The sequence below is a fragment of the Pelophylax lessonae genome (assembly GCF_965119305.1).
Source record: "Pelophylax lessonae genome assembly, chromosome: 3".
Taxonomy (NCBI): Eukaryota; Metazoa; Chordata; class Amphibia; order Anura; family Ranidae; genus Pelophylax; species Pelophylax lessonae.
In genome coordinates, this window is record NC_138770.1 from 15,166,338 (window position 1) to 15,190,023 (window position 23,686).

Genomic DNA, 23,686 nt, shown 5'->3' on the forward strand with positions numbered 1-23,686 from the left:
CTTGTCTGTTGTGTGACAAATCCAGAGCGAGGGAGAGACCCATCAGCCAGGTAGACTTGGAGGCCTTGTTCTTTGGTTTGCAGTGGAATGTGTAGTTTTTGGGTCAGTGAAGTGTCTAGAAAACAACTACAGGCTCCGGAATCAATAATTGCTGGTAGATGAACTTCCTTTTCCATTAGCTGTAAGGAGACAGAGAGGGTGACATAAGTCTGGGATAAACCAGGGTTTTGAAAGTTCATGAAAAACTGCGAGCGTGACTTACTGGGTCTCACGGGGCAGGTACGCAGAAAATGTCCAGTTCCCCCACAGCACAGACAGAGATTGGCCTGTCGCCGTCATTGCTTCTCTTCAGGGGCAAGAGGAGCACGGACCAATCCAAGCTGCATGGGCTCAGCCTCTGGAGCAGAGATGACAGGAGTCACTGGAAAGGATGGGTGAACGGGAGAAGGTTTAGGGAGCATCCAACTAGGTCAAGGACCCTGGGAGCGATCAGAGCGCCGCTCGCGCATGCGCCTGTCTAGCTTGGTAGCGGATTGGATTAAATCCTCCAAAGTGGCAGGGGTTTCAATCCTGGCCAACTCATCTTTCAAAGCTTCTGACAGCCCCTGGCGGTACTGGTATTTAAGAGCGGGTTCATTCCACCCTGTGTCAGCTGACCATTTTCGAAATTCAGCAGTGTAGTCCTCCACTCGTCTCTTTCCTTGAGACAGGGAGTGTAGCACGGCGTTGGGGGTCGTTATATAGTTGAGACATACTTTCAAAGAAAAGGTCCAAAGAATTCAGAAGAGAGCTCCTCTGTTCCATCAGGCTGTGGGCCCAGGCCTGCGGCTCTTCGGTCAACAGGGAGATGACAAATCCCACCTTAACTACTTCGGACGAAAAAGTCCTGGGCTGAAGGGCTAAGTACAAGGAGCAGGCATTTTTGAAGGCCCGGAACTTTTTGCGATCGCCTGAAAAACGCTCCGGTGTGGGAACCCTGGGCTCAGGGGTAGCCATGATCACTGTGGGGCTTGATGCAGCTTGAGAAGAGGAGGCTCCACTGGTGGGCGCAGGGGCTGCGGCTGTTGATGCAGGTGACCCTGAAAGTTGCTGGAGACGACCGTCCATCTGGGCATAGCCTTCCTGCAGTTTCTGGACTGCATCAGTGAGGGTTGTGACTAGAGCTGCACGATTCTGGCCAAAATGAGAATCACGATTTTTTAGCTTGGAATAAAGATCACGATTCTCTGTGTAACAAAAAAAAAATTGGGATAACTTTACTGTTACATTTTTTTTTTTATTCATTAAAGTCTATTAATTGCGTTTGAAAGACTGCTGCGCAAATACAGTGTGACATAAAATATTACAACAATCGCCATTTTATTCTGTAGGGTCTCTGCTAAAAAAAATATATAAAATGTTTGGGGGTTCTAAGTACTTTCCTAGCAAAAAAAAATGATTTTAACTTGCAAGTAACAAATGTCAGAAAAAGATCCAGTCTTTAAGAGGTTAAACTTCCTTTCTCCCTGGCAGAGGGAAGGAAAAGATACAATGTAATCATTTTTGTTTATAGTTACTGGGAGACTTTGCTGATAGCCATTTGCTGGGTGGCTTTTTTTTTTTTTTCCACAGCTGTTCTCTCTGCTATGCAGCTATGCAAAGAATCGAGCATATTTCAGGGTTAGATCGTCAGGAGGGGTGAATCGAGATCGCGATTTTCATACGATTAATCGTGCAGCTCTAGTTGTGACCTGCTGGCACAGGATCTCAAGAGGAGAACGCGCTCTGTCGGCCTCTGACATGGCTGGTTTGTACTATCAGAATAGAGGTACTCACCAAGGCCGAGATGCCGAGAGCGGTTCGCTGTTGCGACTAAGCGCACTTCGCCCCTCTGGAGGTGATACAGAGGGTGGATGGCACAAAGAGGCACAAGCTACCAGCAGGCAGGTAGAGCTTGTGTGGAGGTCCTGTAGAACTGAAGCAGAGACTGATCAGGATCCAGCAGAAGAAGTCCGGAGCAGGCTGAGGGTCAAACACAGGTAAGCAGACAATCCAGGTCACAGGCTGAGGGACAAGGCACTGGAGATAGGAGACGAGACTAGGTCACAAGCAGAAGGTCAAGGCACAGGAGACTGAAGGTAAATCCGGGTCGCAGGCAGAGGGTCAAACACAGGTAAGCAAAAGCAAAGTCCGTAAAACAAGCCAAGGTCGGGTCCAGGAGAAGAGCAGAGTAGGTCAGGATCAATCCGGGTCACAGCAGGTAAATGATCACACAGGAAACAGGAACTCAGGTACAGGAAGCTGAAAGACAAACCAGCAATTCCTCTGAGCACAGCTTTTATAGGCAGCCAGGAAGTCATGTGGAAGTCATGTGGTGCTTGTCATGTGATGACCAGTCTGCAGCTGAAGGTTTCTCTGACAACAGGGATGTATAATCCCAAACAACCCGCAGGAATTAGAAGAGGACAAGAAAGGCCTCGGTGAGAGGTCAACATGAGTATTGTACAGGACACATAGGCCCGCTCAATCATTCGATTTTTTTTTTTTATTTTTTTTTATCCTCCCTTAGCTTAGCTATGTGTTGGAAAGAGGAAGGGATGATTTTTTTTCTTTTTGCTGCTCCTTCTTTTTTGCTTCTTTGCTCCCTCGGCCCCGTGGGGGCTTTCGTGGACAGAAAATATACTTGTGGAGGGTGAGGAGGGGAGGTTGGGGAAAAGGCCGGATATGTATACGATTTTTGATTTAGGTGGGGTCCCTGACCCTCCTTATCTATCCGTAGGTAGAGCTATTGGTGTGATATAAGTGATGTAGAGGGCCCCCCTTCTTTTTTTTTTTTTCCTCCCCCAATGGGGTATAAGCCAGCTGATTTTCTTTTGCCTTAATTAGGCCGCCTGCACACAATGTTGAGGTGGGTTTGCCTTTTTTTTTTTTTTTTCCTTCACATCATAACTTTATTACACCAAAAAAAAAAAGGAAAAATATATTTTTTGGGGGTCTTTTTTTTTTTTTGGAACACTAAAGGAATAAGGTATATCTGTTTGAGAATTAGGGACATGAGGGAGTAGAATTGGCTTGCTCCCTTCTTTCCCTTTTATGTTTTTTAGAGGTTAGGGTTTTTGTTTTTTTTTTGTGTGTGGAGTTTTTGTCACATATAATCACTGGGGATTGAAGTATTCGCTATGCAATGTGTGTTTTTGCTTTTGGGGTTGTGGCTTGATAAATTTTCCCCTTCTTCTTCTTTTTTTTTTTCCATGTGTTTTTGTGTGTTTTTTTTTTTTTTGGATATATTATGTTTTTTATTATTATGAATAATTCCTTAGTGTCTCCTTCGGAGACAAGAAACACGGTGAAAGGTTGATTCCAGCTAAACGAGCTGGTCTGAATGTAAAGCACAATGCAATGATGGGGAAGGGGGTAAGGGGTAGGGGGGTCTAAGGGAATAGGAGCGGTCGGGGTGGAGAGTCAGGGTCAGGGGAGGAGAGGGTAGAGTGGGGAGGGGGGGAGAGGGAAGGGAGGAGAGAATTATATGAGGAAAAGGAAGGGAAGGAGTAGAGGAAGGAGGACAGAGAGGGTTTTTTTTTTGTGTGTCCCTTTCTACTTCGCAATATTTTCACATGACTTAGTAGGAATGGAATAGGGAGGGGAGGGAAGAAAAGAAGTAAGATAAGTTAAGGACAAGAGAAGATAGAGCGGGATGGGAGGATGAGAATAGTGGGGAAGGGAGAATATAGGAAAATGGAAAACGAGGCTGCCCTCCACAGGATCACGGCTCCATATAGGGAGCTTTTTTCTATCATTATCAACCTGAGAGTAGTGACCTGGATTGAAAGTGTGGTTGTTATATGTATATAGGAAATTCATTTGAAAATTTTTGTGTCTGTCACGTCTTCTTGCTAACTAAAGCCCCTCAATAGGTAGCGCCTGGGTGCGCTGGGTTAGAATAACCGTTAGAGAGGGGGAGGGAGGGAAGTGTGTGGGTTCCCCCCCCCCCTTATAATTTTAATTTTTTTTTTTTGTCTCCCATGGTACTGAGGGGGGGGGGGGAGGGAGGGTCGAGATCCATAGTGATGGCACCGACTAGGGGAGAGGTGCAAAAGAAGACATTAGGATGTAAATTTATAACTTATAATGTGAGAGGACTATCTACGCCGCAGAAGCGTAAAAGACTACTGGGTGATCTTAAAAGAGATGCTACGCATGTAGCATTTATTCAGGAGACATACTTCAGGAAAGATGCAGTATCAAAGTTTGGAAACAGGGACTATCCGTGGTCGTACCATTCTACATCGTCTATATCCAAGTCAAAGGGGGTGAGTATATTAATCTCCGGCTTTTTGACTTGGAGTCTGAAAGAAGAACTAGCAGACCCACTAGGGAGATATCTCTTGGTAAAAGGGAAAATAGGACGAGCAGAGGTAACCCTCCTGAATGTTTATTTTCCCAATTCAGATCATTTAGCATTTCTTCAGAAACTAGTACCAATTGTGATGGAATTCCGTGAGGGACATCTTGTAATGGGAGGGGATTTTAATTATGCTGCAGAACCGCTAATAGACACCTCAAAGAAAAGGTCAAGCATTTCATATGCAAAACTAAGAAAGATGCAACGAGAGATTTCTCTTCTGGGGTTGGTAGACCCGTGGAGAACAATGCACCCAGCAGAGAGAAACTACACGTACTATTCGTCAATACACGACACATATAGTCGGATTGACAGAATCATGGTGACACAAGCAGATCTGCCATTGGTGACAGCTTCAGATATAGGGGATTTCTCAATCTCAGACCATTTTCCAGTATCTGTGTCTATACAGTGGGAGTCTAAGACTCAGAGACCAATGTCTTGGCGAATAAATGAGGCAGTGTTACAATCTGCAGAAGATGTAGGAGTGATAGAGGAGGCCTTAGATCATTACTTTAAGGAAAACACTTCAGAGCCCATTGCACCCTCAGTTATCTGGGAAGCGCATAAGTGCGTAATAAGGGGGGTACTAATTCAACTGGGTTCACAACGGAAAAGAGAAAGAGAAGCTAAAATCAGGGAATATTTGAGTAAGATAGAACAGCTGAGTAGGCTACATAAAAATACACTCGCAGAGATACACCTGGCACCCCTTACACAGAGGTAAGGGAGGAATTAAATTGTTTCAAAAGACTATGCGGAGTATGATGTGGGCAAAAAGGCACTTTTATGAATATTCCAACAAACCAGGGGCACTACTAGCTAGAGCAATCAGGGGACCGAATAGAAGAACTCAGATAACATGTATAAGGGACATGAGGGGAGGGGCGGTAAACACATCTGCAGATATAGCAGAGGAGTTCCGTTCCTACTTCCATTCCCTATATAACCTGCCGGAAGTGGGGGGAGGGAGATCTAATGTGAAAAAAAGGGAACAGATAGACAAGTACTTACGAGAATCAGGTATGAAGACATTATCAGAGGAACAAGCACTCACATTAGAGGACAAGATTTCGGGAGAAGAGATATCGATTGCACTCGCACAATCCAGATCACATAAAGCGCCTGGCCCGGACGGCCTTACTTTAACGTACTACCAGAAATTCTGGGAGCGATTAAAAAAGCCCTTATTATTACACTTTAATGAAATTGGAAAGGGGGAAAATTTCCCCCCGGACTTGCTGAGGGCACATATAACCCTAATCCATAAAGAGGGGAAAGATCCCCTTCTATGTGCCAACTATCGGCCTATATCGCTGATAAATGTGGACACTAAACTGTACTTGAGAATTCTGGCAAATCGTATCTTACCGTATATAAAGGAACTGGTACACTATGACCAAGTGGGATTTGTACCGTCCCGGGAAGCCCGGGACAATACAATCCGAACAATTGATTTGATACATCGGGCAAGAATAACACAGAAGAAATGAGTTCTTCTAGCTGCAGATGCGGAGAAAGCTTTTGACAGGGTGGCGTGGGATTTTATCCGCGCCACCCTGTCATATATAGGGCTGGGTCCGCAAATGAGACAGTATATTATGGCTCTGTATAATTCACCCACAGCAGCGGTGCGAGTAAATGAGTGGAGGTCAGATTATTTTACAATAAATAACGGCACCCGGCAAGGGTGCCCATTGTCCCCACTTATTTTTGTCTTGTGTTTGGAGTCATTGCTGTGTAGGGTGCGGAGGGCTCCGGATATAGCGGGAGTACAAATTGGAGGGGAACAGCACAAAGTAGCCGCATTTGCGGATGATCTGTTATTTTTGCAACTAATCCAAGCATAATGCTCCCGAGTATCTTAGAGGCTTTGCGGGTATATAGAAATCTTTCAAATTACAAGATAAACTTAACTAAATCAGAGGCACTTAACATCTCGTTATCCACCCAAGAAGAGAAGTTATTACGATTATCATTTCCGTTTCAGTGGGCTACAGATAAACTAAAGTATCTAGGGATATAGATAACATCGGACCCTTTAGAATTGTATAGAAAGAATTATCTACCCCTAATAGAAAAGATTAGGACAGATCTTAGAGCATGGCAATTATTAGCATTAACATGGTTCGGTAGATGTAGCGTACTCAAGATGAATGTGCTACCCCGAATCTTGTATATTATGCAAGCAATCCCGATTGAGGTTCCATTAGCATTTTTTCAAACAATAAAGGGTCTATTCCCTTCCTACATATGGGGAAATAAGGCCCCCCGAATCAGGATGCAGACAATGTTTCTCCCTAAAGCTAGAGGGGGCATTGGGGTGCCAGATATTCTAAAATATTACAGAGCTATACATCTAGGTAGGGTGACAGATTGGCACTGTAGTAGAATGTCTAAACGATGGGTGAATGTGGAGATTGAGGAAGCGGGGCAGATGTCCCCTCCAGCTCCCTGGTCAGTGTATGAAGCAAAAAATGAGATTTATAAACATCCGACAGTGGGCGCAACACTAAAAGAGACAAGAAGAATCCAGAGGCATTGGAGGATAGCTCCAGATCCGTCACCAATGATATCACTTGTAGGAAACCCAGACTTTCCTCCAGGATGTGTAAATGGCAGAGTAAGGAAGCTGGCGCAGGAGGGTAGATCACGTATCTATGAGATTTGGAAAAATGGCCCTATACCCTCTAGCGAGGAGATCAGGGAGGCAATAGATGGTCTACTAGATTATTTTAGTGCCTATCAAATACACCATTTCCTTAAGGCAGTGCAGCAAAAGGGGTATGTACCACGAGAGTTGACGTATTTTGAAAATATGTGCAGAACAGGTGAAAATACTGGCCATTTGATCTCGGTATTTTATGCACAATTAACAGAAGAAATAGAAGAACAGCATCTGCGGTTTATACAAAAATGGGAACAGGAATTAAATGTGTCATGGACCAGAGAACAAGTCAATAAAATCTTAGGACTGGTCCATAAATCCTCAATGGACAGCAAAATTCAAGAAACAGGATACAAAATATTGACTAGATGGTATAGAGTTCCAGCAGTATTGCATAAAATAGATGAAACGATATCGGACAAATGTTGGCGATGTAGAGTAGAAAAAGGAAATATGCTGCATATATTCTGGGAATGCAAAGCGGTTCACCCTTTCTGGGAAAAGGTAGCAGTAGCCATTAAACAAATGACTAGCGTGGAGATACAAAATGACCCTGCGTGTGCCTTGTTACATTTGACAAAGAGCTCAGCGAGGAGTTATAGGAAATCCCTGGTCCTGCGATTACTCAACGCGGCAAAAGCATGCATACCCTTTTTTTGGAAACAGGAGGTGACACCAAGAATCGAGGTTTGGACTGCGAAAGTCAATGAGATTTTTAAAATGCAAGAGCTTTCAGCCGTGCTGGGAAATACGGAGGAACAGGTGAGGAGTAGATGGAGGCCCTGGGTTCAGTATCTGGAGATGAATTAGGCAGAGGGCGTCATGGAGAGGAAGTAGAAATGGTTGGGTCGAGGTGTAACTATATATTATAGGTTAGGAGACAATTATAAAAGGGGGCTAAGGAAAGGTATAGGGGTGCCTTATTGTGGAGATCGAGCGTTCCTTCCCCTTCTAGGAGGTATCAAGGGAGATTCTCCCCTCCCCCTCAGGTTTTTTTTTTTTCCCTCTTCCCTTTTTTATTGTCCCCGGGGTTTGTTTATATTGGGTTATGATTTGTTTGGTGAATTGATGGGAGCTGAGGAAATACAGCTGAGTGACATGACATATTGGTATGTTTTTGAAATTATTGTAGAAGCTAGTTGTGTTGGATGATGTTATGTAATTGTATGGAATATATGTATTAAAATTGAAAAAACCTAATAAAGATATAAATTAAAAAAAAAAAAAAAAAAAGAATAATTGCTCTCACTCTACTGTGCGGCCAATACCCCCCTTTGCGACAGCGTAATATAAATGACAGGTCCTCTTTAAGGAGACATTAGGGGTCTATTAGACCTCCAATGTCACCTATGGACCCCAGTGAAGCTGATGGAAGTACAGATCAGGATCAACCAGCTTCTTCACTGACCACAGTGACCCGGAAATGATGGCACTGAACCTGGAAGTAATGAAATGCTTGTCTCTTCTGGATTCATTTTCTGGAGAGGAGATCTGAGAACTGATCACCCTCCACTCCATCCACCATGCCGATCCTGGGCCTACAGGAGGGGCAGGCACATGGTTAATGTAGTGAGGCATGGGGATATTTGTATCTTCAGAGGAAGGGTGTGAAATTGTGAATTTCAGGAGAACCCGAATCCGAATCTCATCCCTCATTACAAGAGACTACTAAGGTGAGAAGGTGATTGGTGGGAAAGGTGAAAAATCTCCAGAATGAAGAGAATTTTCCGACCCCATAAGTGGGGAAATGTTCTGCCCCTGAAGGGGTTAATCTAGGTTTCCACACTATATATGTGTGTACCATCATCTGCTGGAGATAAAAGACGTCACAGTGACCATGGAGGAAGAGGACGGACATGACAGGGGGGTTACTGGGTGTAAATAGAAAATAAGATCTTATTACCTCCTCTGCTGCCTCTTCCAGCAACGTTTCTTCTCTACTTCCTCCCAACTCACCTCTCACCCGGAACTTCCTGTGTGTACCTGACATCACTTCCTGTCTTCCATAGAGACTTCCTGTCTGAGTAGAAGTGAGATCACCACCTTGTGGAGCTCAGAGGAACGCAGCCCAGAGAAACATCTGGTAGTGTGAACACGGCCTTGTGCTGTGTGTATGTACTGTATATTCTTATGGCGCTTTTCCACTGCATGGAACCGTACCAGTTCGGCATGCTTTTGTGCTTTTCCACTGCTGGTACCGCATGGTATAGGGTCGGAACGGTTCGGTACGGTATAGGTTTGCTTTTCCACTGCATGGAACCGAACGGTACGGTACGGCTCTGAAAAAACAGTACCTACTTGATTGTGGTTCCAACAGGTACCAAACTGGTACCATATCCCACAATCCTTTGCATGCAGTCACTACTAGCCACTGATTGGTCAGAGAATCCCACCCACCCCATTGTTATCCCACCCACTTAACTTAGTACTACTTTAGTGGAAAAGCAAACCTATACCGTACCGTACCGAACCGTTCCGACACTATACCATGCGGTACCAGCATTGGAAAAGCAAACCGGGCCAAGCAGGGCCGAGTAGAGCCGAGCCGGTACGAGCCGGTACTTGCAGTGGAAAAGTGCCATTATAGATGGGTCATCTCCACTCCCACCAAGGGGGAGAGAAATATATTACTGCCTATTACCATCGCACGCTCACCCTTTCCTGGCCAGGCAGGCTGCATGCTCGGATTAACAGTTTGGTATTTATTTCCTGGTTGACCTCACACAGTTGTTTTTGTTTTTTGCTTTAAGGACCCCTTTTAAAACATCTACTAGATTCAGAGTCTGGAATGTCATTTTGAGGGACTCAAAATTTGGGGGTGTGAAAGAAAAAAATAATTACCACTCTCCGACCTCCCTATAGCAGTTTTATTGCTACAGGGCGGCCGCGCTGCTCAGAACCACGTATATAAACGTGATCCTGCACTTCCAGGGAGCGTGCGCAAGTGCTGATCGTTCGGTACACAGGCAGAATGGCAATCCGTCTATGTAAACAAGGAAGATTGCCGGGTTTGTCAGTAGGGAAGGCATGGATCCTGTGTTCCTGCAAAGCAGAGGCACTGATCCATGCCTTCCCCTAGTAAATTCACCTCCCCCAATACACAAACACTGGCTAGGCACACATGTAACCCTTTGATTGCCCCTGATGATAACCCCTTCCCACAAGGTGTCATTAGTACAGTGACGGTGCATATTTTTTTTAGCACAGATGACTGTATTGGTGTCACTGGTTCCCACAAAGTGTCAGTTAGGGCCTAATTCAGTGTACGTATGGAGTAGAGCTGCTCACTTCTCCAGAAATAACTCCAGCCTAAACTCATTGCATCCTAATTAGGTAAGTGGCTGGAGTTAAACCTTCAACTAGGTGCTTTAGTGAATTCGGAGTTGGAGTTAACTTAGGATGAATTTGAGTTTGGAGTTAACCAAATTCCCTTTGTGTTTTTCATAAAAGGAAATTTGTCTATTCTGAATCACTATTACACAGCAATGTCATCTATTATGGTTTATTTTAATTTTAAAGTACAGTGGAACCTTGGTTTACGAGTACCTTTGTTTACGAGCATTTTGAAAGACGAGCAACATTTTTTTTAAAAATCTGTCTTGGTTTACGAGCACTGTCTTGATATACGAGCAGTTTTATCCACTAAAAGCATGCCATCCCCTCTGTTAATGCCCCTGTCACATAACATTATGTGTCCCAGTGCTTCTACTGTATATAAAGATGCCTATATACTGTTTTAGAGTGTTTCCCTGCACTTACTTTGTACGATTCCTGTCCCTCTGTCACTCTCTGCTCTCCGTCCTGTCTGTTCTCCCCGGCGGGAGGGGCCGATCACTCCTCCTGACGTCATCTGAGGAGGAGGGGGAGGAGAGCAACAGAGCAGGGCTGATGAGTCACACAGAGCCAGACAAGCTCTAATACACTATAAATCGGCTGTTATATACAATACAGACACAGGGGCACATAATGTTATCTAACAGAGGATATGGCATACTTATACTGTACAGTTATGTACTTTATATATAATACAGCATATCTTTTTATTTATAACATTAAATGCTTGTGGAACGAATCATCTGAGTTTCAATGCTTTCCTATGGGAAAACTTGCTTTGATATACGAGTGTTTTGGATTACAAGCAAGCTGCTGGAACCAATTATACTCGTAAACCAAGGTTCCACTGTATAGTTATGTATCTTATGTGTTTTAACCTTTAGATTTACTAATAGCAGACTACACAGCTGTCTAATTAGCAATCTTCATTCTTTATTCATCTGAAACTTTCAGGCATATCTGCTTGTTTTCAGCACTTTGGTGTAGTGGGCTAAGCTCATAGCCAAAGATTGCTAGGTCATGAGATCAAGGCCCACCCATGATAACACCCTGTGTGCTCACAGTTGTGTGTCATTATTTTTTTTTGGCCACATAGTAATACATTGGCTACATCACCTAAAATTGCATGTCAATGGCCTTGTATATTCAAGAAACAAACATGCATATGTGCAGGGTGCAATTATGCATTTGCCAAGTTTCAGTATTTATTTACAGCTGTCTAAAATTTAAGGAGGTGATGGCACACTTGGGATTTGAACTCATGCTTAATGGGCCATACACACTAAGATTTTCTTAAGACTTTTTCCTTTAGATTTACCAAAACCAGATAATATGAGGTCAAACCTAAACACTTTCAATTTGTATGCAATCTGGCAGGCCCTTGCACTACATAGAAAAGGCAAATCTGAAGGCAAAAATGTCTTCAGAAAATCTTATAGTGTGTATGGCCATACATGTTCAATTTTTGTTGTACAATTTTCTGATAGATTAACCACAAACCACATAATGTGATGTCAAAGCTAAACAACACTTTCACTTGTATCCAAATAGGCAGGCCTTTGTACTACATACTTGAAGGTAAATTTCAAGAAAATTGGACAGAAAATTGGATCATGTATGGCCATACACACTATAAGATTTTCTGAAGACTTTTTCCTTCAGATTTACCTTTTCTATGTAGTGCAAGGGCCTGCCAGATTGCATACAAATTGAAAGTGTTTAGGTTTGACCTCATATTATCTGAGAGAGACTTCACATAATGGAAGTCTATGCAAGTCGCTCCGAGGTCGCCCCAAAGTGGTACAGGACCCTTTTTCTAAGTCGGAGTGACTTGTGTCGCTCCTATTAGAATGGGTCCTGTAATACTCAATGGACCGCGACATACCGCGACTTGTCAGGCTGACAAGTCGCGTTAATGTGAATGGGCTCTAAAAATAAATATAGTTTGATTCAATTAGTCCATCAAAAAATTTTAATAAATAAAAATTATTTGAGCTTGAATTGGGTCTAAATAGAATATATATATATATATATATATATATAATGTCATTAGCTTTAGGTAGTTAAGTGGTTAGCACCGCTGCCTTGCAACAGTGTATGTATTTGGGTGTTCGAATCCCTGAACTACCTACAACTGTATGTTGTTATATATGACAAGCAACACTAATACGGCTTCTCCCCAAAAATGAAACATTGTATATGTGTGAAAATAATATATTTTTGGGTTGGTTAGATATAGGAAGTAACAATAATATATTGTTTTTTGCATATATATATATATATGCAAAAACCCATATATTATTGTTACTTTCTATATCTAACCAACCCAAAAATATATTAATTTCACACATATACAATGTTTAATTTTTCAGGGAGGAGCCGTATTAGTGTTCCTTTTCATATATATATATATATAATATATACACATAGGCAAATCAATAAATAAAACATATATATATATATATATATATATATATATATATATATATACATATAATTATTTTTTGGGCATAAAAGTATATATATATATATATATATATATATATATATATTTATGTATAGATATATATATATATATTTTTTGTGATTCATATATATATATATATATATATATATATATATATATATATAGATATGTGCAAAAAAAATAAAAAAAAATTTATTAGCGCCGTTTTACCGCGAATTTGCGGTGGTATTTGCCGCAAATTCAATAAAACTCCCACTAACGTTTTCAAAAACGTTATTTTCAGCCTAATTTTTGGTTTGGAGCATGCTCACATGGGCTATCTGCCAGAAATTGACTCTGGAGCTATTTTTGCATTTTACACTTTTATTAATAAATCTTTTTTTCTACTTAACATTTTCACACAGTTTAAAAGCAGTTTAGCTCAAAATCATATAACACATCTTTCCCACACATTTTTTATTTTTTTCCTGCCATATTTTGTGATTTTGAAAAAATTAGTCCACCTTTTAGCTGGACTGTTTTTAAGTCCAGTCCTGACATTAGTTGATCTTAATGAATTTGACACTGCTCTTAACGTTTCTGATGGTGTTAGAGTGAATTGCATTTGCACCTAAAAATAGTCAAAATGGAGGTAAAATAGAACAGAATCAGCATTGGAGGTACAATGAATTTGGCCATTTGTAACACTAACAAGTCACATGACACCGGGGAGGGAAAATGGCTAATTGGGCCCAATTTGGACATTTTCACTTAGGGGTGTACTCACTTTTGTTGCCAGCGTTTAGACATTAATAGCTGTGTGTTGAGTTATTTTGAGGAGACAGCAAATATACACTGTTATACAAGCTGTACACTCACTACTTTACATTGTAACAAAGTATAATTTCTTCAGTGTTGTCACATGAAAAGATAGAATAAAATATTTACAAAAATGTGAGAGGTGTACTTACTTTTGTGAGATACTGTATATTTTATCTTGTACCTAGGATCTTCAGGACAGATACCTATATACACAACACATTTTGGTCTGATTTTTTCCCCCCTGTGTCCGCCCCAGGTCGGGTTAATTTGTTGGGGGTTGGAAGGAAGGCCGTGTGCTGGAAAACCATGTTTGTATCTATTATGATGTACATAAATACAGATTATGTTCTATGTTTATGAAACACTAATATCAAGTCTGTTAATTTTAAGAGGAAACTGTCTGTACATCTTCATAGTCCTGAAGAAGCCTTGTGTGAAACGCGTTGACTAGTGAACAGACGAAGATAGAGGAATATGATCCGAAGCAAACACAGTGACGTGACTCCCTCCCTAATGGTTAATGCAAACAGAAAACAGAGGTTGTGGGACTTTATATGAGGCCGGTCATCAACTAAGATATACAAAAATAGAATCTGAGCGTAGTCATTTATTATACATACAGTAATTGATACAAATGTTGACATCAGTAACAAATATGATGCAGACATGTATACAAAAAAAGCTGAGACAAAAAAATCCATATAGTAAGGAGATTGTTATAATAGTAATAAGATATATTCAGTAATAAAGTACATGGCCGTCACTAAATGTTACATCTAAGTGAAGAGAGGAAATATCTATACCTACACGAACCTTATGATATATACCAACTTATCCTTATATATGTATGATGTACATGAGTGAAATTAGTAGGAGACATTGATCTCCTGTGTACGAGCTGAGCTCAGTTTGGGGCCAGTTTCCTCATTTTATTGAGATCTGGTTTTAGATAAATCAATAAATGTTATTTTAGGATAAATCCATGGAGTTGTCATCTGTCTCATGCTGTGCCCTTAAAGTCCACACATATGACAGTGGTTCCTTGTGAACATCTGTAGGTTCCCATTTCTCTGAACAGATAGGATGTTGGGACTCTCATTAAAAAAAATGACGTGGGGTCCCCTCCCCCCCAGTCTATACCAGGCCCATGCCAAAATGTAAAAAAATAAATTAGTTACATAGTTACATAGTTACATAGTTAGTAAGGTTGAAAAAAGACATCAGTCCATCCAGTTCAACCTATGAATGCGTGTGTGTGTTTGCTTTTAACCGTACATTGTATACCCCTGTATGTTGTGGTCTTTAAGGTGTCCATCTACTAGTTTTTTGAAACTATCGATGCTCCCTGCTGATACGACTGCTTGTGGAAGAGAATTCCACATCCTTACTGCTCTTACAGTGAAGAACCCCTTACGCACTTTAAGGTTAAACCGCCTTTCCTCTAGTTTTAGTGAGTGGCCACGTGTCTTATTGTACCTCCTTTCTCTGAATAGTTTGTTCCTTATGCTCGGGTCACCAGTACAGTATTTGTACATTGATATCATATCCCCCCTCAATCGTCTTTTCTCCAGAGAGAAAAGGTTCAGTGCTTGTAGTCTTTCCTCATAGCTGATGTCCTCCATTCCCCTAATTATTTTTGTTGCCCTTCTCTGGACTTTCTCCAGTTCCAGCACATCCTTCCTGAGGACCGGTGCCCAGAACTGGACAGCATACTCCAGATGTGGCCGGACCAGAGTCTTGTAGAGTGGGAGAATAATCTCTTTATTTCTGGAGTGAATCCCCTTTTTTATACATCCCAGTATTCTGTTGGCTTTGCTTGCGGCGGCTTGGCATTGCATGCCACTGCCAAGCTTGTTGTCTACCAGTACCCCCAAGTCCTTTTCCATCCTAGACTCACCCAGAGGTTCCCCCCCTAGTGAGTAGCTTGCTTTCTGGTTTCTGGCACCCAGGTGCATTACTTTACATTTTTCAACATTAAACCTCATCTGCCATGTAGTTGCCCACCCCGTTATTTTGTTCAGGTCCGCTTGCAAGGTTTCCACATCCTGCATAGAAGATATTGGCATGCCTAATTTAGTATCATCTGCAAATACTGAGATTGTACTAGATATCCCCTCCTCTAGATCATTTATGAATAAATTAAACAGGATTGGTCCCAGGACAGAACCCTGGGGGACCCCACTTTCCACACCCGCCCAATCCGAGTACTCCCCATTAATCACCACCCTCTGTACTCTCCCCTGGAGCCAGTTCTCTATCCAGGTACTCACCTTATGGTCCATACCTACCTTCCTTAGTTTGTACAGTAATCGTTTGTGGGGAACGGTGTCAAAGGCCTTTGCAAAGTCCAGATACACCACATCCACAGGCTTACCTTTATCTAGGTGGCAGCTCACTTCATCGTAGAAGGTTAATAGATTGGTTTGGCAATGAATCCATGCTGATTACTACTTATAATACCAGTTTCATTACTAAAGTCTTGTATGTGGTCCCGTAACATCCCCTCCAAAATTTTGCAGACTACTGATGTTAGGCTGACCGGCCTATAGTTACCCGGGATATATCTCGGCCCCTTCTTAAATATTGGTACCACGTTGGCTTTTTTCCAATCAGCTGGCACCATACCCGTCTGTAAACTATCCTTAAAGATCAAGAATAATGGTCTGGCAATCACCTGGCTGAGCTCATTTAGAACCCTCGGGTGCAAGCCATCCGGTCCCGGGGATTTATTTATGTTAAGTTTCTCTAGTTTAGCTCTAAGTCTATCTTCTGTTAACGATGGCGGCACTTTCTGAGGTGTATTATTGGCCTTACAAGCTGGGTTCGTGTAGCCCCCCAATTCTTTTGTGAAGACTGAAGAGAAGAAATTATTTAACACTTCCGCCTTTTCTCTGTCCTCAGTGGCCATATTTCCCTTATCATCTTTTACGGGGCCAATGTGTTCTGGCCTCGCTTTCTTACTGTTTATATACTTAAAGAACTTCTTAGGGTTCTTTTTACTCTCCTCCGCTATATGTCTCTCGTGTTCTTTTTTAGCCGCCCTGATTTCCTCTTTACATTTCTTATTGAACTCTTTGTAATGCTTAAATGCTGCCAATGACCCCTCAGTCTTGTATTTTTTGAAGGCCTTTTCTTTAGCACTAATATACATTTTTATGTTGGAGTTTAGCCATCCAGGGTTTATTTTTGCTCTTTTAAATTTATTTCCCTTTGGAATGCACTGGCCAATCCCCCTGTTTAGTATGCTCTTGAAGCACTCCCATTTTTCCTCCGTGTTCTTTGTTTCCAGGGTTCTATCCCAATTGATATTTTCTAGCAGCGAGCGCAGCTTTGGGAAATTGGCTCTTTTGAAATTCAGTGTCCTTATATTACCCCTCAGCTTCCTATTACTGTAATTAATACTGAAACCAATTGACCTATGGTCACTGTTTCCTAAGTTGTCCCGTATTTCTATATCCGTGATCAGGTCTGTATTGTTGGTAATCAGTAGGTCAAGTACCGCATTGTTTCTTGTCGGTGCATTCACCATCTGACCCATAAAATTGTCCTGCAAAACATTTAGGAACTGCCTAGCCTTGGCTGAGTGCGCGGTTCCTTCTGCCCAGTCTATATCTGGATAATTAAAGTCCCCCATTATAATGACATTTCCCATCCTTGCTGCCAATCCTATCTGTAAAAGGAGGGCCGCCTCACCCTCCTCCCTCTGGTTGGGGGGTCTATAGCATACGCCCAATATTAACTTCCCCACCGTGCCATCCCTTTGAAGCTCTACCCATAGGGATTCTGCCTCATCCATAGCTCCATTATTAATATCATCCCTCATATTTACCTGTATGCTGTTCTTAATATACAGACATACCCCTCCCCCTTTTTTACCTTCTCTATCTCTGCGATAAAGGGAATACCCCTGAATGGTCGCCATCCAGTCATGGGAGCTGTCAAACCAAGTCTCAGTTATCCCCACAAAATCTAAGTCCTCCTCAAACATCAGCAGCTCCAGCTCTCCCATCTTGTTGGCCAGGCTTCTGGCATTGGTATACAAGCCTCGTAAATGGCGTGGGGTCCCCCCAAAATCCATACCAGATCTTAACCTGAGCATGCAGTTCGGCAAGTCAGGAAAAGGGGGACAAGCGAGCGCCCCCCTTCTAACCCATACAAGGCCACATGCCCTCACCATGGGGTGGGGGTGGGTGTTTTGTGGCAGTTCTGCCCCCCCCACCCCAAAGCACCTTGTCCCCATGCTGATGGGGACAAGGGCCTCTTTCCCACAACCGTGGCCTGGGGGTCTGCAGACAGGGGGCTCATCATAATCTGAAAGCCCCTTTTAACAAGGGGACCCCAGATCCTGCCCCCCCCATGTGAATGAGTATCGGGACCATAGTACCTGTACCTATTCACTAAAAAAAGTGTCAAAAAGCAATAAATACAAACACAATTTTTAAAAAATTCTTTATTAAAAAATAAAAGCCAGCCTCCCCCAATGTAGATCCGTCATCAATCACAACGCCCGCCGCACCCAAAAAAATAAATAAAAAAAAAGACGCTCTCGCCATCATGGAGGCCCTCTGCCTACTGCAGGTTCCGCATTTACATTGGTAAGAGGCGGGGCCACCTGTCTACATCACCTTTTTTCAATATTGGCCCCTAAGGGCCTGGTATGGACTGGGGGTCTGGGGAGCACATCATTTTTTTCTATTGCCGGGAAATGCCGGCATTCTTTTCTTTCCATTCATCTGTCAGTGGGGAAGCCCGCTGACAGCTGATGAGTCATGGTTAGTAAGGATGCGGGCGGGCGGCTTCCCGGCTTGCTGATTAACAACCACCTATTTCTTCACACAGAATTAGCATCAGTCGATTGTTTTTTTTTGACTGATCCGAATTCGAATCGTTCTGAAAAGTTGGAATTCATTAGAAAACCAATAAACAAAACAAATTTTAACAGATTTCAACAAAATTCATTACAATTTCATTTGGAGATTTGGATACATCTGAATCTAGGAATAACCAAAAATATGTCGGAATTTGTATTCACACCGAAACGAATTTCATGTGTCTAACACTTAATGGCCACCCGCTAGCAGCTGGGCTCCCAGCCAATGCAAATGGCCGCCGGTGGCAGGGCCCACTCTCCAGGCATGGATCCTCTACATATGTGTGCCATAACACCACCCCGCTGATAGCTGGGGACTCGATGACCACTCGGGACGTCCTGGAAGACTTCTGGATACCAAAGGAAGCTCCTGACATCCGCACAGCTGCCCAGTACCAGACCAGCCGACCAATACTTCCAATAGGTAGGAAAACTTCATACAGAAATGGACCTATAAGTGAGGAGGACAAAAAAGGAATGCAGCCATTGGCTAATTTTGAACATTTATAGGGGGGGCGAGGGCGGGGCTACCCAAAGGTATGCGGCCATGGACAACTGTCAGGAAAGCACATTATGGCCACTAGATTGAACTGACCATTATAGGAAATCCCAATTCGCCATGACTGGGGGAATGCGGGTCACATTTCATCAACACATTTATAACAACCAGATCTGTAAGCGTTTGTGAAATCTTCCTGCACAAAATGTACTCAGCCAATGAAAGGTAAGGACTCCATTTTTATTTTTCTCCTGCTATCAATGGCCAACAGGGGACAACACTTCATCCATGTCTTTGGTGATCTCTGATCTCCTTATGAAGTGTTTCTTACATGATGAAGATCAGCCATGGAGTATATCTGAGGTGTATATCAGGGTGTGCTTCTTCCCCATATGTCCACCAACATTCATATTGAAGACATTTCCCGCACTCAAGGCACTAATACACCTCCAGGGTTGTGTGGGACCCCTGATGTACAGGAAGACAGGACTTCAGTGCGGAACATTTCCCTCACTCAGGACAGGAAAATGGCTTCTCACCCGTGTGAGATCTCCGATGTCTGCAAAGATGGGACTTCCGTGAAAAACATTTCCAGCAATCAGGACAGGAATACGGCTTCTCAGCAGTGTGCGATCTCTGATGCATGGAAAGATAGGACTTCTGTGAAAAACATTTCCCGCACTCAGGACAGGAATACGGTTTTTCACCAGTGTGCAATCTCTGATGTCTGGAAAGAGTGGACTTATCTGAAAAACATTTCCCACACTCAGGACAGGAATACGGCTTCACACCAGTGTGCAATATCTGATGTCTGGAAAGAGCAGACTTCAATGAAAAACATTTCCCACACTCAGGACAGGAATACGGCTTCTCACCAGTGTGCAATCTCTGATGGTTGGAAAGATCAGACTTCTGTGAAAAGCATTTCCCACACTCAGGACAGGAATACAAGTTCTCACCAGTGTGCAATCTCTGATGTCTGGAAAGAGCGGACTTATCTGAAAAACATTTCCTACACTCAGGACAGGAATACGGCTTCTCACCAGTGTGCAATCTCTGATGTGTGGAAAGATATGACTTCTGTGAAAAACATTTCCCGCACTCAGGACAGGAATACGACTTCACACCAGTGTGCAATTTCTGATGTCTGGAAAGAGCGGACTTATCTAAAAAACATTTCCCACACTCAGGACAGGAATACGGCTTCTCCCCAGTGTGGAATCTCTGATGTCTGGAAAGATATGACTTTTGTGAAAAACATTTCCCACACTCAGGACAGGAATGCGGCTTCTCACCAGTGTGCAATCTCTGATGTTTGGAAAGATCAGACTTTTGTGAAAAGCATTTCCCACACTCAGGACAGGAATACAGCTTCTCACCAGTGCGCAATCTCTGATGTCTGGAAAGAGCGGACTTATCTGAAAAACATTTCCCGCACTCAGGACAGGAATACGGCTTCTCACCAGTGTGCAATCTCTGATGTGTGGAAAGATATGACTTTTGTGAAAAACATTTCCCACACTCAGGACAGGAATGCGGCTTCTCACCAGTGTGCAATCTCTGATGTGTGGAAAGATATGACTTTTGTGAAAAACATTTCCCACACTCAGGACAGGAATGCGGCTTCTCACCAGTGTGAGATCTTTTATGCACATTAAGATTGGATTTAAAACTGAAACACTTCCCACACTCAGTACAGGAGAACCTCTTATCTGGTGGAAGGACAGCACCGTCCCCCACAGTCTGAGGTTCCTCAGGATAAGAGGAATACGATGGTCCGGCACCCTCCCTCACAGTCTGAGGTTCCTCGGGATAAGAGGAATACGATGGTCCGGCACCGTCCCTCACAGTCTGAGGTTCCTCAAGATAAGAGGAATACGATGGTCCGGCACTGTCCCTCACAGTCTGAGGTTCCTCAGGATAAGAGGAATACGATGGTCCATCTACATTGTGTGGTGCCGGATGGACATTTGAGGTAGCCAGGTTTTCTCCTGGACTATACTGTGTGATGTCCTCATCTTCTACTTTACAGTCTGGAGACAAAGTGAGACAATCCTCTGAGGTTTTCCTCATCTCCGGTCCATGTACTAAAATAGAAATAAAAAGATTTACTAGACATCAGCAGATTGGTTCCTAAACCAGGACTCCGCCCACATCAGGCAGCTTTGTCTCTGAGGATCATACAATTCCCCCCTCAAGGTAACTAGTAAATGGGTCCTCTGATCTCCTACCAGTTCATTTCTTTATTCATGGACCTTAGTCAGAGAGTGAGGAAACAACGAGAACTGTCTTTTATAGGAGTGACAGTGATGAGGGGATTATAGGACGAGTGTCCCCCCCCCCCTCTATCACTCATTGCCATCTTCCCAACACAAGAAGTCCTGCACTTCCTTATTTACTCCATGATTTAGTCATGAATAACAGCGGGGCTGAGCCCCACCAGAGGTCAGAGAGTGAGGATGGGGGAGAACAACCAAGATGAAGACTGGACTGATCCTGAAGACCACCATCATTGGGTTACTGACTCCTCCCTCATTATTACTTTCTGTTTAAGGTTCCAAAGTTTGAGAATGTTATCACATTATTATCACCATGTAAAAGTCTGTCCTCCAATCAGATCATCAGATATAAAATGTAATATAAAATTAATAATACATCGGTGCAATCATGTAGTGTAAAGGATGGTGTATAAATATTCACAGAAACATTCACCCAATGGCAGCTTACATTCAGAAAGTTTCTTTCACTAAACACAAAAACAAATAAAATGCAGCCCTAAAGAAAATGAAAATAAAATTTCTTCCCCCAAATCTGTAGACAATAAGTCTTCCTCTTCCTCCACGGTATATATGGGGAGGATATAAAATATGGGCGGAGCCTGCGCAGGGACGTCCCATCTCAGCCATCCCAGGGAAGGGGTATCTGAGTGAAGGATCACATTGTGAAGCTTGTTTAGTCCGCACTGCTCAAGTCCCGGCTTTGTAATTCTATCATCTTGGATTTTAATGTTGAATAAAGCAGATAGACGGAGAGCACTAGAGGGGGTGTTATTTTCTACCCTCCCCCCCCATATATACCGTGGAGGAAGAGGAAGGAGGAGAGGAGTGAGCGATATCCCTAGAGGGGGAAGGGATCTGTGGGACTCGCTGGTAACACAGGAGTCAGATGGGAAGGTGAGTGGAAGTGACCACCAGCACCTTTCTCATCTGCAATTTCTGCACTCGCACTTTATCATTTATATTGGCCCTGACTGATGACACGTGTCACATGACACACATTTCTATCCTCTTATTGGACGATCACATTACTATTTATTCATTTCCTGACACTGTTTAATAGATTTCATATATTTGAATTGTAAGTCTGATTGTTACACGGCGCGGTGATATCGCACAGATTGGATTATTATTTCCCACTTATTGTCTACAGATTTGGGGGAAGAAATTTATTTTTATTTTCATTTGATTTTTTATCAGATATAAAATGTCCAGCTGGTAGGAAATGAGCTTAACAAAGAGAATCCATATTATGTGTATACAGTATCTGACAAAAGTAAGTACACCCCTCACATTTGTGTAAATATTTTATTCTATCTTTTCATGTGACAACACTGAAGAAATTACACTTTGCTACAATGTAAAGTAGTGAGTGTACAGCTTGTATAACAGTGTAAATTTGCTGTCCCCTCAAAATAACTCAACACACAGCCATTAATGTCTAAACCGCTGGCAACAAAAGTGAGTACACCCCTAAGTGACAATGTCCAAATTAGGCTCAATTAGCCATTTTCCCTCCCCGGTGTCATGTGACTCATTAGTGTTACAAGGTCTCAGGTGTGAATGGGGAGCAGGTGTGTTAAATTTGGTGTTATCGCTCTCACTCTCTCATACTAGTCACTGGAAGTTCAACATGAGGGCAAAGAACTCTCTGAGGATCTAAAATAAAAAGAATTGTTGCTCTACAAAAAGATGGCCTAGGCTATAAGAAGATTGCCAAGACCCTGAAACTGAGCTGCAGCACGGTGGCCAAGACCATACAGCAGTTTACCAGGACAGGTTCTACTCAGAACAGGCCTCGCCATGATCGACCAAAGAAGTTGAGTGCACGTGCTCAGCGTCATATCCAGAGGTTGTCTTTGGGAAATAGACGTATGAGTGCTGCCAGCATTGCTGCAGAGGGTGAAGGGGTGGGGGAGGGGTCAGCCTGTCAGTGCTCAGACCATACACCGCACACTGCATCAAATTGGTCTGCATGGCTGTCATCCCAGAAGGAAGCCTCTTCTAAAGATGTACTGTGACATGTGTCACAGTACATCTTTAGAAGAGACTATACATCTTCAGTATGTCACAGTACATGTGAAACCAACATGTACTGTGACATACTGAAGAAGAGCATGATCCCCTTCCTTCGGTGACTGGGCCGCAGGGCAATATTCCAACATGATAACGACATCAAACACACCTCTAAGATGACCACTGGCCTGCTAGAGATGCTGAGGGTAAAGGTGATGGACTGACCAAGCATGTCTCCAGACCTAAACCCTATTGAGCATCTGTGGGCATCCTCAAATGGAAGATGGAGGAGTGCAAGGTCTCTAACATCCACCAGCTCTGTGATGTCATCATGGAGGAGTGGAAGAGGACTCCAGTGGCAACCTGTGAAGCTCT

At 42.9% G+C, this 23,686-nt stretch overlaps 2 protein-coding genes across 2 annotated transcripts in view; both read right to left on the bottom strand.

Moving 5' to 3' along the window:
* The window catches only part of LOC309550230 (uncharacterized protein), a gene marked incomplete at its 5' end in the record, with an annotated part of 1,091,635 nt that overhangs the window by 9,182 nt on the left and 1,058,767 nt on the right, over positions 1-23,686 (bottom strand). The window lies entirely within an intron of this gene.
* Positions 4,241-23,686, bottom strand: part of LOC309548736 (uncharacterized protein) — a gene marked incomplete at both ends in the record, with an annotated part of 46,272 nt that continues 26,826 nt past the window's right edge. Inside the window, 2 exons of the mRNA XM_082248689.1 lie at positions 4,241-4,325; positions 19,633-20,691. Of these exons, the coding sequence (XP_082104815.1) occupies positions 4,241-4,325; positions 19,633-20,691 (1,144 nt within the window). The remainder of the gene's footprint in view (positions 4,326-19,632; positions 20,692-23,686) is intronic.